The sequence below is a fragment of the Mastigoproctus giganteus genome, chromosome 6 (assembly GCF_048544385.1).
Source record: "Mastigoproctus giganteus isolate SK-2022 chromosome 6, ASM4854438v1, whole genome shotgun sequence".
NCBI lineage: Eukaryota > Metazoa > Arthropoda > Arachnida > Uropygi > Thelyphonidae > Mastigoproctus > Mastigoproctus giganteus.
In genome coordinates, this window is record NC_143580.1 from 122,596,169 (window position 1) to 122,613,481 (window position 17,313).

Genomic DNA, 17,313 nt, shown 5'->3' on the forward strand with positions numbered 1-17,313 from the left:
CCTCTGAGTCACAACACTCCCATTAGCTTGAGCCTTTTGCTTTGCTGCTCTGGTCTGAGTCATGATTTCGATTTAATTTCAATAAAATTTCAATTTCGGTACAAAATTATAACCCTAAACTTGTATCCCAACACAGTTATAACGCTATATATATTTTTCAGTATCAAGTATTATCTACGAGTTCCGTTTATATAACTTCCATATCAAGTTATGTATTAATTAATTATGTTGTTATTTGGTTTTTAGGAGCATTAGCAACTAAAGCCATATTGCTCCGGGATATGCGGTAGTCATTCCCTGACCTTTCCGCATCCTCCGTATTTGGTGGTGATGGGCTTGAACCCCGGTCTAATCAAGATGCATGTGTTATGCACTGCTGCTCCTTCCCACCTGGCTACAGAGGTGCCATTAATTATGTTACGTTTGTAATCTAAGTCGTTATATGTATTTAGTTAAAAGTACAATTTAATTGATAACGAAGTTTAACAAAATTAATAGATTTTACTCATTAATTGACAATATTATATTATATACTGTACTATACTAAGCTAAGCTTAAGCTATCTAGTTAGTCCTCGAGATATAACGTTGTGTAGTATAACAATGGCGGCAAGTTACGAACGGTAAATCTACGGACACTTAAGTATTAATTAACTTCCAAATCTCGCTGTCTCAATTCAGAATAAACTAAAGATCCTGACTAGGTCTATTAGCTACTTATAGAAAATAATTTGATGTAACAATTAGTCAATAAACATGGATTTGATACCCTGCAACACGTGGATTTGATACCCTTACTGATATTTTTATGTAATTACATGGCCAAGTAAAGAATAAATACACCAGATTAATCAGAAAATCACAAAATAATGCTATACTACTAAATTTAAATCAAAAGTTTTTAGAAAAACAATAATTTGCCTATTAGCTTCCAAGATTAATTCCTCAAATCAATAAATAAGAAAATCCACAGCGGCTTTGAACACGTCTGACTCCCACTAGCCTCGTCAGCAGATGAGCCCCCAGTTCCTTTGTGACCACATCATAATATCCAATCAAATTGGTCAGCAAGACGTTCCCTTAACAAAACCATGCTGTGTCCGAGCTATAACTGAAGTCTTGTCTAGATGATCCTGCAGTGCTTCTTTAACCAGTGCCTCCATTAATTTTTCTGGAAAAGAAGTTAAACTCACAGGTCTATAATTACTTGTGTCAGCCTTTGATCCTCCTTTGTGAATTGGGGTCACATTTGCACATCTCCAGTCCATGGGTACCTCCCCTGAGTACAAGGAAGCTCTCATAGTTATGGCTAAGGGTTTGCTTACTTCTTTTGCTGCCTCCTTTAATACAACCGGATAGATCCCAACCACCCCAAGTGCCTTTCTTATGTTTATCTTCAACAATTTCTCCTCCACTTTCCTCTCAGTTATTACAAAATCATCTAGTTCTCTGCCAGATTTTAACTCACCTCTGGCATTCCCCTCCCTGAATAGCTCCTCATGGGTGAATGTAGATGCAAAATACTCATTTAGTTTGTTAGCCACCTGAGCAGGAACATCAACAGTTAAATCATCAATATCCAGTGGACCAATCGGATTCATCCCTTTCCTTCTAAAGTTCACATAGGTAAAGAACACTTTGTTGTTTTTCTTTGCATCCTTTGCCAAGGATTTCTCATAATCTGCCTTTGCCTGACTAATCTCCTTTGTAACTTGGTTATAGATCAACCTATATCTATCATAGGCTTCCATGTCACCCATTAATTTATATGTATCCCATTCAATTTTCTTCTCTGCTATATGTCTCATTTGTTCATCTGACATCTTTAAATACCAACTAAGAAATATCTAACAATATTTCTTAGTTGGTATTTAAAGCCTAGTAGCTTCCAAGATTAATTCCTCGAATGCTTTCCATTTTGAATTTGCGGTTGGTAACATCATCAGTTGGTCCCACCGTATAGAATTTAAATAGTGTCTCAGACCACCATAGTCACCTTTACGAAAGCAAAAATCCTTCCCTTTACCCCTGATGGTAGTTACCTCTTTGAGTAAATCCGACTTCAGCACAGTGATCACTGCCACCTAGTAGTTCCTTTATCTGCAGATTCTTAATGCATGATGAATCACTACTGATAATCAGATAAAGAGTATTACTCCCTCTAGTTGCCTCCCGAACATGCTGATGTAGAAAAAAATCATCCAATAAATCCACAAAAGCCTTGCTAGTGTGTGAGTGACCAACCCACAAATTCCAGTCAATATCTGGGAAATTAAAATCCTCCATTATAAGACTCTCTGATTTACTGGCCCACTCTATTTCCCTGTAGAGTTTCTTATTATACTCATCAGAGTCATTAGGCCTATAACACACTCCAACTCTCAATTTTGATCTCCCAATGCTTATATCACACCAAACTGACTCAACACTGTACTATCCAGTGATGTCAACTGGTTTCACTTCCTTGGATTTTATGTGTTTCTTAACTAATAGCATAACCCCTCCTCCCTTCCTATCCTTACTCCCCAAATTCCAGTTCTGCATTCCATATATCTCTGTGACACTACATCTCTGATATCCCAACAATATCTGCCTTTGATGTTTTGAGCAATATCTCAAATTCATCAAATTTATTTACCAAACTCCTAACATTGGTGTACATGCAAGTATACATGCACTTGTTCCTATTCTTAGTCACCCTAACACAATCCATGTGTTTACTTGTACCACAATGACTCCCAGCAGTCTCTGAAATACCCTGCATCTTGTTTTACAGGCTGCTGCTCATTCCAATAGAAGCAGTGCAAGAATCACTTTCACCTCTGCCAGTGGCTACTGTTAATCTATTAGTCCTTGTATCCCCCCAAGGTAGCAGTTTTCCGACCCACCTAACACTGCCTCAATAGCATCAGCAAATAGACACAAGTTTGTCTTATGATATGGGTCAAAGTAACAATTGGACACATCTCAACAGTTCTTGTTTGTGGCTGAAAAAGCCAATATTAGCAGGACATGCCAAGGGTAGTGATGCTTCAAACAAATAGGAAACAAGCTTAGATAATTTGAAAGGGTGAGTTGGGGTAACAAACTATAAAAGAATATATATATAGTTTACTAACCTTAAGGTGCAAATGCAGTTAATCTTAACTAAGTCAACAGTAATATTGTCAATAAAATGAGTGAACTTGAGGAAATGTGATAGGGTGAAAATGAGTTTCACTAATACATAATTATTTTGCATGAAGCATGGGACTATGCTTAAGATTCACTATTGAATGAGCTAATGCTTTTTCACCATGTTTTTTTCATAATGAACTGTCAAAGTCGATAATTGGCATCATTTTAATTGTATCTCACATTGTGAATACCTTCAAAATGGTTGGTACCTGCCCACCCACCGATGACAAGCCAATCAGCTTCAAAATGGTGCCGTCTGGGTGGTGGTATCCATTGAAAATAAGTAACGTTAGTCTTCTCCACTGGTGAAGTATTACTTATTCAAAGCAGTGCAACAACACCGACACAACAACGGAAACAAAACGGTACAAAGGGCCTTTATTCAAAAATGGCAACATAGCACTGGCTGCAATGATACAGCTGCATCACTGCCAAAGATGGAACAAAGGGAAGAGGTGGTCCTCAGTAGGAGATATGGCCACCCCTAATGCCAATGCAGGCTTTGCACCACCAGTCCATACTTAGAACAATGTTGTTAAGTTCTTGCGGTAACATCGTCCATTCCTCTGTCAGCGCCATCTTCAGCTGGTGAACATTTTCTGGTGTATGTGTGGATGTGCTTCTGGGCATCTCCCCAGAGCATTCCATATGTGTTTGATGGGATTTAGATCAGTTGAACGGGCAGGCCAATCCATACGAACAGTATCCTCACTTTTCAAAAGCATATCACAACTGCAGCAAATAGACACAAGTTTGTCTTATGATATGGGTCAAAGTAAAATTTGGACACATCTCAACAGTTCTTGTTTGTGGCTGAAAAAGCCGAAAAATTTACAATAAAAGGCAGAAAGTTTTGAACATTAATGAAGCTTAATGCTGTAATGTAACACTCATCAATGAAGACAGGATATTAGAGCTGGAAAAGGCATTAGAATATGTGAATTGGAATATCATCGGTTATTCCAATGATATTGGAATATCATTGGAATACCTGTGGGCTCGAACCCCGGTCTAATCAAGAAGCGTGTGCTACACACTGCTGCTGCCCACCAGGCTACGGAGGCGCTCACTTATAAGTTTGTCAATTGGAAATCTGCTGTACACCAATGGAAACAGTAGAAAGAACCAAGGTGGAGTTGGCTTTCTGGTCCATAAAGATATAAAAAACAACATTTTGGAATTCAAAAGTACATCACCAAGGGTGTCAAGACTACTACTCAGGATTTCTAAGAGGTACAAGCTAAAGGTTATAATGATTTATGCACCAAAACTGAGCCATGATGATGAAGAGGTTGAAGAAATGTACACCGAAATTGAGTTTTCTAGATGAGCAGAAAACCCACTACACTATCATTATGGAGGACTTCAATGCTAAGGTTGGAAAGAGGCAAAACAGCGCAGAAAGGGGAACAATAGGAAATTTCTGAATTGTTGAAAGAAATGAAACGCTTGTGGAATTTGCAGAATCTCGAGGATTGTCAGTAATGAACATTTTTTCAAGAAAAGGGTGAACAGAAAGTGGACATGGAAGAGCCCAAATGGATTAACAACTAATGAAATTGTCTTCATCCTCACTAACAGAATATATATCGTGAATAATGTTACCATCCTGAACAAGGTAAATGTTGGAAGTGATCACAGAATGGTAAGATACACACTTGATATAGATGTAAGAAGAGAAAGGAAAAAACTGTCTTGAGTAAATAATACGAAGGTCTTTGAGATAACAGAAGAGGAGAAAAAGAAGTATGTACTGGAACTTAAGAACAAGTTTGAACTTCTGCAGACAGCTCAGGACCAAGATATCGACAATGAATATTACAACTTTCTGAAACTGATAAAGCCCAAGAAACTTATAGGTAAAAAGAAAACCAAAGAAGAAAAAATCAGTTAAGAAACACTTGTCATGATGAACCGAAAGCAACAAATGAAGAGCAAGGTAAACACTGACAAGGAGAAAACTGATTATACTGCGTTATGCATTAGAAAGAGGACATAAGAAGATTTAACACAAGAAAAGTAGAACAAGCACTGAGGGAAAACAAAGAACTTCAATCAGCAGCCATGAGCAATAATACTGAAACTGAAGAATAGCAATGGTGTACTTATAAATAGCAGAGAAGGCCTAATTCAAATATCAGAAGACTACTATAGAGAATCATACAAGGAGAGAGAGAATGATGCCAGCAGTGGGGAAGATGGATCGCAAATTAATAACAAATACAAAATACCCAATATCCTTCCTGATGAGGTAGAACTTGAGTTGAAGAAAATGAAGAATCAGAAAGCCCCGGGGGAAGATGAAGTTACTGTAGAGTTGTTAAAATTGGGAGGAAAAGACATGGCACAAAAACTGGCAAGACTCTTCAAAAATGTATTAGAAAAGGTGTGATGCCTAAGGAGTGGAATAATGCAATCATAGTTTTGCTGCATAGGAAAGGAGAAAAATCAGAAATTGGAAATTATAGACCAATTAGCTTGTTATCCCACATCTACAAAATGTTCACAAGGGTCATTACTAACAGATTAGAAAGAATACTTGATTTAAATCAACCGAAAGAGCAAGCTGGCTTTGGGACAGGATTCTCAACTATGGATCACCTTCACATAATGTCACAGCTAATGGAGAAAGCAAATGAACATAAAACACCATTATGCCTGGCATTTGTGGATTATGAAAAGGCATTTGACTCCATACAGCATAAGGCAATGTTTTGGGCACTGGAAAGACTAGGCATAGATACCCCACATATTATGATTTTGAAGAAAATATATGAGAATGCTACCTCCTTGATTAGACTAGACAAAGACAGTAGCAAATTTAAAATTGAGAAAGGAGTTCAACAAGGAGACACAATATCTCCAAAGTTGTTTACTGCTGCCCATGAGGAAGCTTTCAGAAGATTAGACTGGTTGCAGAAAGGAGTCAATATGAATGGAGAGTACCTAAACCATTTACGATTTGCAGATGACATTGTGGTCATAAGCCACAATCCCAAAGAATTAGACGAAAATCTTAATCAGTTATGCAGAGTTAGTAAGGATTTTGGACTAAAGATGAATATGGCTAAAACAAAGGTAATGATGAACAAGTATGCCATAGAAAGAAATATAATGATTGAAGGAGCAGTAATTGAAAAAGCGGAATCATATACTTATCTGGGACAAATCATTAGCTGTAATAATGATAAATGGCTGGAACTCAAGAGAAGAATAAATTTTGGATGGATAGCATTCAGGAAATATAGTCACATACTGAGGAGCAATATCTGAATTTGTCTAAAACATAAAAAAATGAACCAATGTATACTACCCAGCATGACTCATGGAAGTGAAACTTGGGCACTCACCAAAAGAATGGAAGAGAATCTGATAACGACACAGTGAAGAATGGAATGAATTATATTGGGAATCAGACTGTTAGATAAGAAGAGAAACACATAGATTAGGCAGCAAACTCAAGTAAAGGACATTCTTATCAAAACTAAAGAACTAAAATGGTCTTGGGCAGAACACATAGCTCGAAGATATGATGACAGATGGACTAAGAGAATAACAGAATGGTACCCAAGAGGAGCTAGAATAAAACCTGGAAGACAACGACGGAGATGGATAGATGAAATTCATGAGTTTGTGGGTAGTAAATGGATGGCCATTGCACAAAACAGAAAGAACTGGAAAGTTGTTGGAGAGGCCTGCATCCTATAGTGGATTGATAATGGCTGATGAAGAATGCTCTTTATTAATTAGTTTTAATCAACAAAACTATATGTAATTGCTATCATATATTGTAGTGACATTATATAGAAAACATTATGGGAATCTTATTGTCTTGAAACTTGATACTAGACATGTTGGACAAACAACTTGTGTAATCGAGACCCGCTAATATTCGTAAAATTTAAAAATCAAATAAAAATAGAATATACTGGATATTAAGAAAAATTATAGAATATTATATTTTTGAAATATTATAGATATTTTAGAAATTTTAAGTCAGGAATTCTCTTAGCTGAGATTTTTTCAGAAATAACCCTCCAGGTTGGGTGGAATTAGAATAGTTGGAAATAGTACTGAAAGATTTGCCTAAAGATAGATGAACCTTGTAACAGGACAAAGGAATGAAAGAAAACTTTGACTCTAAATCCATGCATGGAGAATAACGAAGTTTGATGGGTACTTTTCGTTGATGCCATCTTCAAAGGGGGAAGCGAACACGTGTTGAAGGCCATATTTATAGCCCCGGCACATTCCATTGCAGTATTTCAAAAGCACATGGGTTGAGAGTGTTTAAATAAGCAAAAAGAAGAGAAGGGTGGATAGATAGAAAATTCCTGCCCCTCAGTATTTCACTAATAGTTTGGGATTTTGAAAATTTAGTGATTTGAACAGCTTAGAGATTTTTTTGGAAGGAAGGATATGAAAGTTGCCACTTGGAAATCTGTGTGCATGACTACCTGTCCCTTTCAGCAGAGGTCCTGGATGGGGTGAGGGGGTGTTATGTTTTGTTATTAAATTTGAACTTATAGGATATTTGTTTTAAATTCCACTCCACAGAAATTATTATTGAATGCTTATTGACTTGTTCATTGATCTTACTGTTAGAATCTCACTGGTTTCTAACTTAAATTTTGTCTTGTTTGTCTAATATTAAGGTTTTTTTCCAAGTACAGGTAATGTCCTGTATCTAAGTAATGAGCTACAAACTCAGACAAATTTTTTCTGTCTAGTTTTTTTTTTTTTTTCCTTTATTGTTTGAAGTTACTCTTAAACTGCTTTTGGATTCTCATATGTAATAATATTCTCATGCTGCCTATACATATACATAATTGCAGTCTGGAATTGCATAACCTATATTTGTTTGTTGTTTAAAATCTATTGTTTTATTATTGTTTGTTGAATTTTTAAGGTATGATCATAGTTTCTTGGAGCTGCCAAAGGCTGTTTACTCAATCTTTTAAATTTTTTTTTTAAAGGTTGTTGGTATGTTTCAACATACGGGAGGCCTATCCATTCTTTTTTCATCACCTCTCATTTCTTTTTTCTTTACTATTTCTTTCAGAAGTATTTAAAGCATTGCGTATGAGCCATTTCATTGTAACTGCAGTTGGAGAATCTGTTCTTAAGTGATTCAATTTCCTGTTTACACTCAACCTCTATAGATGAATACTTGAAAGCATTACTGAACTAGGCTAATAAAACTCATTTTTTTATGAGCAAGGGGTCCACAGCTGATTTCTAAAATATCTATATTTCTTTGTTTGCATTAGCATTAGTTGAGGCATATGATGGAAGAAAGCAATCATATACAGTATCAGCCAAAAAAAAAAAAAAAAAACCTTCCCATTTCACCCATGCGGTTACTCGAAATGTTTGTCTAGTTCAGCCTTAAATTTATTTAAACTATCAACTTCTACAACAATAGATGGAAGTCTGTTCCAGCAAGCAGCTTCCCGCAGGCTAAAGGCAAACTTTCGCATATCTATTCAACAACTATTTTTTTTCCTGAATTTAAATCTATGCCCTCTCAGGTTCTTAATCAGAGCAAGCAGAAGCATCCTGTTAACATTGAGCCTGCTCAAACCAATCAAAGCTTTATACACCTGATCAGTTCACCTCGCAGGTGATTAGAGTCCAAATGCTGCAACTTGCAGAACTTAAGCCTTTCTTCGAAACCACACCCATTTGTTCCTCTCACCAATCTTGTTGCCTTTCTATGTACTCATTCTAACAACTATACATCCTTCCTAAAATGAGGCCTGCAGATCTGTATACAGTACTCAAGGTGTGCCCTGACCATTGCCTTATACAAAGGGATAATCAGGTCCTTGTCTCTGCTAGCAAAATTCCTTATTTTAACATTGACAAAACCCCATGATCAGCAGTGCAGCCTGTCTGCACTGCTCACAGAACTTCATATCTGAATGCACAATAAGCCCCCAAGATCGTTTTCATTCTCCACCTCCCTGAGTGTGTAGTACCACACAGTTGGTACATTTATCTTGGGTTACTGCTACCCATATGGAGTACTTTGCTTTTATCAATGTTAAACTTCAGTTGCCACTTCTCAGCCCATCTGCCTAACTTTTCTAGATCATGTTGCAGCAGCATACACTCTTTACTGACATTAACAACCCTGCCAACCTTTGTATCATCTGAAAACTTGGACATTAAGCCTGATATACCTTCATCGATATTACTGATAAACACACAAAACAACAATGGGCCCAGCACAGAACTTTGAGGGACTCCGCTAATAACATTAGTCCACATAGAGCAGTGTCCATTTATTCCCACTCTCAGCTGTCTCCCACTCAACCATCCCTTTATCCATTGCAGTAACTTGCCCTTAATGCTATACCACTCCAATTTGTACAGCACTCTTCCACGTACAACAGTATCAAAAGCTTTCCTGAAAACCAAGTATATGATATCAAAATTATTTTTTACATCCAGTTCCTTTGTGACCACATTGTAGTAGCCAATCAAATTGGTCAGACAAGACTTCCACTTTACAAACCCATGGTGTGTCTGAACTGTTACTGCTGTCTTGTGTAAGTGATCCTCTATCACCTCTTTAACCAGTGGTTAAAGAGGTGATAAGGGTTAAGGGAAGGGTTTTTGCTTTCATAAAGGGGACTACAGTGGTCTCACACAGTTTTTAAATTCTATATAGTGGAATCAACTGCTGATGTTACCAATGGAGAATGCTAAATGGAAAGAAGCCTCCAGGGACTTAATCTTGGAGGCTGTTAGTTGTTGTTATTTAGTTTTTAGGAGCATTAGCAACTAAGGCCATATTGCTCCGGGAATATGTGGTGGTCATTTCCTGACCTTTCCGCATCCTCCGTATTTGGTGGTCACGGGCTCAAACCCCGGTCTAATCAAGAAGCGTGTGCTACGCACTGCTGCTCCTGCCCACCTGGCTACAGAGGCGCCAAAGGAGGCTGTTAGGCTTTTCATACCAACTAAGAAATACTGTTCAATATTTAGGCCTAAATGGATGTCAGATGAACTGAAAGAGACTCGTGGCAGAGAAGAAAAATGCATGGGATGCATACAAATTATCAGGCGACACAGAAGCCTATGGTAGATATAAAATTGTCTGTAATCATGTCACAAAGGAGGTTAGGCAAGTGAAGGCGGATTACAAGAAATCTTTGCCAAAGGATGAAAAAAAAAAAAACAACAAACACTTCTTTACTTGGGTAATCTCTATAAGGAAAGGGAATGAATCAGATTGGCCCAATTGATATCTATGGTATGTCTTTTATGGTATGACTGTATCTAATTCCAGTTATAACCATATCACCAACTGTTCTAAAGATATTTTCCTGAACTCTTAGTTTATATATCTATCCACCCCAGCATGTTTATTTTCTAATCATAAGATGAATATTTTTCTATTTAAGGTCTGAATTTGTCTTTGTTTTGTAAATATAAACTTCTCTACACATTCTATTTCAATTAAGTTGCATAGCACAATCAAAAGAATTAATGACTACAATAAAGCAAATTCATAATTCCCACCAGTCATAAAAGGTACTTCTGTAAGCATATTAGCAAGGCTTAATAAATATATACTAAATGTAAAATCTATAAATATAAATGATCTCACACGCACATACACAAATAAATACATGTAAAATGAAAATATACCACTGGACATTTAACATAATAAGCAAAATTGCCAAAAAAATGCATGCATAAAAATTTCTCCACTTACAGGAGTTAAAATAGGAACTGTTGCTGATGATGTTGCTGAAAACTAAGAGGAGTCAAGATGCAACATGGTGACTGATGCCAAAGACTCATGTCACTGATGTCTATAAAATAATCAATATGATAGAATACTGTGGAACAAAATAACAGAAAGGCAATAACAAAATAAACAAAAAACAACTGAATAGTGAATAAAACAACACATATTACAGCAACTAAAAATAAAAAGTAGTAGCAAACAAAAAATAAAAAAATCATTGCAATTTAGAGATCTCAGAGTTTTCTTAAATGTACACCTTACCACACCCCACCACAAGGCATCTGCATAGCTAGTAAAATCTGACTTTGCAGTAACTCCACCTTCATCTTTTTCAGCAAGGTACATGAAATATGATGAAAATATAAGTCCAAGAAAGCCAATATACAAGGTTGTTATCAATTCCTGTTAGAAAAAAAAAAAAAAAAAAAAGAATTAAGAATAAGAAGCATTAAGAAATCAAGTAAATATTACAAACTCTGACTTTGGGAGGTAGAACTTAATCTCCCTGTACCTATTACTGCTTTTGGTTTTCTAATTGTGAGAGATTTTTTAGCAATACAAGCAACCTCCGTATAACACGGTACTTCTACAACATGGTTTCGCTCTAACACGATTGATAAATTGTGGCAATCCTCGCACAACACTGTACTTCTACAACAAGGTTTCGCTCTAACACAGTTAGAGAATTGCTGGATATCTCGCATAACATGGTATTTTTGAGCGTTTGTGCTGGAAAAACCCTGCTATGTTAGATGTAATTTTAAATGTTTCCATTCCTTTTTGTGAATCCCTGCTGTTGACTCGCTAGTTGTTATCACCTTCGTGATATTTTTCTAAAGCACATTTCTAGAGGTCACTACCATAAAAAAATAAAAACAATTTGCACTTTCCAGTTTACTGGGCTTTTCTGTTAGTGTAATCAATTATAAACGGATAGTAAACTCGATTTTCTTGCATTTGTAAAGTAAATGTAAAGTAAATGTAGTATTTTGTAAATGTAAAGTACTACATATGGGAAGCAGTAACTCCAGAGTGACTTTTCAACTCTGTGGAACTACACTGACAGTGGTAGAGAACGAAAAGGACCTGGGGGTAATTGTGCAGGAAGATATGAAGTTTTCTGAGCAGTGCAGATGGTCTGCAAGAGTAGCTCATAATGTCTTGTCAATGATAAACAGGAATTTTTCTAGCAGAGATAAGGAGGTGATTATCACTTTGTATAAGGCAATGGCCAGGCCACACCTTGAGTACCGTATACAGGTCTGGAGGCCTCATTTTAAGAAGGATGTAGAGCTGCTGGAATGAGTACAGAGAAAGGCAACAAGATTAGTTAATGGAACAAAGGGTTGCTCTTACGAAAAAAGGCTTAAATTTTGCAAATTACAGTGTCTGGAGACTAGGCACCTGCGAGGTAATCTGATTGAGGTGTATAAAGCCTTGAATGGTTTGAGCATGCTCAATGCTGATAGGATTCTTCCTCTTGCTCAGAATAATCACCTGAGAGGGCATAAATTCAAATTGAGGAAAGACAGATGTAGGATAGATATGTGGAAGTTTGCCTTTGGCCAGCAGGTAGTTGGTTGGTGGAACAGACTTCCACCCTTTGTTGTGGAAGTTAATAGCCTAAATAAATTTAAGGCTGAGCTGGACAAGTATTCGGAATGAACGGAGGGGTGAAATAGGAGTGGTTTTTTTTTTTTGGCTGATGCTGCATAAGCTTGCTTTCTTGCAACATATGCCTCTACTAATGCTAATGCGCGATTGCACTGATAGCTGGAATTCTATGGGTTTTCACATTATTATGGTGAAATGTTCAATCATATAAAAAACATAAACTCATTACACTGTATCATGTTTGTTGAACTTGTGTGTGCCATGTTCTTTTTTTTTAATTGTTTATCATTTTTACTGTCTTAAATTTTATAACCAAAAAAAAGTCAGTGAACAGAAATATCAATTAGTATGTACATATTACAGTATATATTAAGCTATGTATGTAAGCGTAAATTTTTTTTTATTTTGATAACTGGAAAATATTCTTCCGATTTTTACGTATTATTTAAAGTGCGGGGGGTCCACTGTATTTCATTGATTCTTGGGTTAGGTTCTGTGCTATTGAACTTGTGCTTGTTTGAGACCATAAAAAATAGTGCGGTTCATGACTTTTTAAGAGAGCACAAGGTACACAAAATCTAGATGCTGCAGAAGAGATTGTGCTTAGCAGCAATGAAGAGTAGATATCATCTTTTTGGGGCACAAAGGGTGATATTGTTGTACATGTTGGCACTAATGCTATTAAGAGTAGGAGACCGGCAGAATTACTTAACAAGTACAAGTCAATGCTGAAAAAAAAGCCATGAGTTAGGGTTGAATTTGAAAGTGTCTGCAATTCTGCCCAGACATGATAGGAAGGAGTATATGATGAGAGCCTTGTCGATCAATTCGGCCATGGAGAGATTGTGCAAGGCTCAAGAGGTTGAATTTTTCTCAGCCTGGTCTGTGCTTGTTAGGAGGAGAGACTGCTTCTGCAGGGATAGGATACACTTAAATAGAAAGGGTGCAAGAATATTTGCTGATGATGTCGAAGCAGAGTTAGCTGGGTTAGAAATCTGCTAGCTTGAGGGGATACACGGAATAACAGATTAACAGTAGTCGCTGGCAGAGTAAAAGGCAGCCTGGAAAGCAAAGCAATACGGATTTCCAGGACTGCTGGGAGTCATAGTGGAATAAGTAAATACACGGGCTGTGTTAGGGTAATTAAGAGTAGAAACAGGTGCATGTATACTTGCATGTACACCAATGCTAGGAGTATAGTTAATAAATTCGATGAGCTTGAAGTGCTAGTCAAGACATCAAAGGCAGATATTGTTGGGATATCAGAGACATGGTGTCACAGACATAAGCAGTGCAGAACTGGAATTGGGGGAGTACAATGTGTACAGAAAGGATAAACAGGACAGAAAGGGAGGAGGGGTTATGCTGTTAGTTAAGAAATGCATAAAATCTAAGGTAGTGCATCCAACTGATGTTGGTGGACAAAACAATTTTGAGTCTGTTTGGTGTGTGTGACATAAGCACTGGGAAAGAAAAAATGAGAGTAGGTGTGTGTTATAGGCCAAATGAGTCTGATGAGTATAATAAGCAATTGTGCAGGGAAATAGAGTGGGCCAGTAAATCAGTGTGTCTTATAATGGTGGACTTTAATTTCCCAGAGATTGACTGGAATTTTTGGGTTGGTCACTCACACACTAGCAAGGCTTTTGTGGATTTATTGGATGATTGTTTTCTACAGCAGCATGTTCGGGAAGCAACTAGAGGGAGTAATACTCTTGATCTGATTATCAGTAGTGATTCTTCATGGTTCAAGAATCTGCAGATAAAGGAACCACTAGGTGGCAGTGATCACAGTGTGCTGAAGTGGGATTTACTCAAAGAGGTAACTACCATCAAGGGTAAAGAGAAGAGTTTTTGCTTTCGTAAAGGTGACTACGGTGGTCTGAGACGGTATTTAAATTCTATACGGTGGGACCAACTGATGATGTTACCAACAGCAAATTCAAAATGGAAAGCATTCAAAGAATTAATCTTGGAAGCTACTAGGCTTTTCATACCAACAAAGAAATGTTTTCAAGATTTAGGCCTAAATGGATGTCAGATGAACTAATTAGACATGTGACAGAAAAGAAAAATGCATGGGATAAGTATAAATTAACATGTGTCACAGAAGCCTATGATAGATATAAGCTGGTCTGTAACCAAGTTACAAAGGAGGTTAGGCAGGCGAAGGCAGATTACGAGAAATCTTTGGGAAAGGATGCAAAGAAAAACAAAGAGTTCTTTACTTACGTAAACTCTAGAAGGAAAGGGATGAATCAGATTGGTCCACTTGATATTGATGGTTCAACTGTTGATAATCCTGCTCAGGTAGCTAACAAACTAAATGAATATTTTGCATCTACATTCACACATGGGGAGTTATTCAGGGAGAGGAATGCCAGAGGTGTATTCAACTCTGGCAGTAAGCTAGATAATCTTGGAATAACTGAGAGCAAAGTGGTGGAAAAATTGTTGAAGATAAACATAAGAAAGGCACCTGGGGTGGATGGAATCTATCCAGTTATATTAAAGGAGGTGGCAAAGGAAGTAAGCAAACCCTTAGCCATAATTATGAGAGCTTCGCTGGACTCAGGGGAGGTACCCATGGACTGGAGATGTGCAAATGTGACCCCAATCCACAAAGGAGGATCAAAGGCTGACACAAGTATTTATAGACCTCTGAGTTTAACTTCTGTTCCAGGAAAATTAATGGAGGCACTGGTTAAAGCAGCATTGTAGGATCATCTACACAAGACTTCAGTTATAGCTCGGTCACAGCATGGGTTTGTTAAGGTGATGTCTTGTCTGTTGTTTTGGTTTTTAGGAACATTAGCAACTAAGGCCATATTGCTCCGGGATATGGGTTGGTCATTCCCCGACCTTTCCGCATCCTCCATATTTGGTGGTGACAGGCTCGAACCCCGATCTAATCAAGAAGCGTGTGGTACGCACTGCTGCTCCTTCCCACCTGGCTACGGAGGCGCCGATGTCTTGTCTGACTAATTTGATTGGATACTATGATGTAGTCACAAAGGAACTGGATTCAAAGAATAACTTTGATATCGTATATTTAGATCTTAGAAAGGCCTTTGATACTGTTGCACATGGAAGACTGCTGCACAAATTGGAGCAGTGTGGCATTGGAGGCAAATTGCTGCTATGGATAAAGAGATGGTTGAGTGGGAGAAGACAGAGAGTGGTAATCAATGGACACTGCTCTTCGTGGACTAATGTTATTAGTGGAGTCTCTCAGGGTTCAGTGTTGGGTCCATTGTTGTTTTCTGTATTTATAAATGATATTGATGATGGTATATCAGACTTAATGTCCAAGTTTGCAGACGATACGAAGGTTGGCAGGGTTGTTAATGACACTAATGACAGTACGCTGCTGCAACAGGATTTAGAAAAGTTGAGCAGATGGGCTGAGAGGTGGCAAATGAAGTTTAACAGTGACAAATGTAAAGTACTACATATGGGAAGCAGTAATCCCAAAGTAACGTATCAACTGTGTGATAGCACACTGACAATGGTAGAGAATGAAAAGGACCAAAGGACCTGGGGGTAATTGTGCAGGCAGATATGAAGTTTTCTGAGCAGTGCAGATGGTCTACAAGAGTAGTTCATGGTGTCTTGTCAATGATATACAGGAATTTTTCTAGCAGGAATAAGGCGGTGATTATCCCCTTGTATAAAGCAATGGTCAAGCCACACCTTGAGTACTGTATACTGGTCTGGTGGCCTCATTTTAAGAAGGATGTAGGGCTATTGGTTGTTCCAACTTCTACGACAAATGGAATAAACTTCCATCTGTCGTAGAAGTTGATAGCTTAAATAGATTCAAGGCAGAACTTGACAAACATTTGGAGTGAGGGGATGGGTGAAATAAGGGCTTTTTTGGCTGATGCTATATAAGCTTGCTTTCTTGCATCATGTGCCCTTGCTAATGCTAGGAGGAAGAAAATTAAATGAACGTATATTTAAGAATCACATATAAGTATCACAGTTTGTTAGGTAGGGTTCAGTTATTACTATTTAAGTTACTACTATTATAAAAATGAAGTTAAAATATTAAGTTATTACTTCTATGAAAATTAAATCTCTGATAGAAATAAAAAAAAAAAAAAAAAAAAAAGCCGTATTTTTGCTAGCTGTTGGAACATAATCCCTTTTTATACTGGTTCTTAGTCCTGTATAACACGGTTTCGTGAGATTTTGTAGGAACCAAATTACCATGTTATACAAGGGTTACCTGTATTTAGAAGTTTTCTACTGGATGGAGAGATAGATAAGATAAAGAGAATGGGTGATCCCTATTCATAAGACTCTATAATTGGACTCATTACAGTCTTGTGTATTTTTCTGCACTGTTTCATCCAACTTTTAACCTTGCAAAATTTGTAGGACAGAAAGATCGAAAGTTAAGATATAATAAAATAAAAAGGGGCAAATTTTGAAAATTTATCCCATTAATAAACTACAATAATAAACTTAATAAATCCCATTAATAAACTATAATTTCTAATTTAAAAACAAAATGCTAAAATTATAATGTGATACAAACAAGGAACCAATCAACACAACTCAGAACCAATATTCCTTCCACAATAGCACTGTAGTGCAAATTGGCAGATTAGATTATCCAAGACAACCATTGAAAGAAGCTATTATGTGATTAAATGACATAATTCCATATCTAGAAGGAACAATGTTGGCAGGCATTCATTGCTGTAGAAGAGAAAGACTCAAAGAGATGTTGTTATGGTTGAATTGACACGTAGA

General features: G+C 37.1%; 1 protein-coding gene across 1 annotated transcript in view; it reads right to left on the reverse strand.

The window, feature by feature from the left end:
* LOC150084551 (potassium voltage-gated channel subfamily KQT member 1-like) overlaps window positions 1-17,313 on the reverse strand; it is a 475,214-nt gene that overhangs the window by 295,002 nt on the left and 162,899 nt on the right. The window contains exon 8 of the mRNA XM_090376281.1: window positions 11,200-11,340. Coding sequence (XP_090232407.1) covers window positions 11,200-11,340 — 141 coding nt within the window. The remainder of the gene's footprint in view (window positions 1-11,199; window positions 11,341-17,313) is intronic.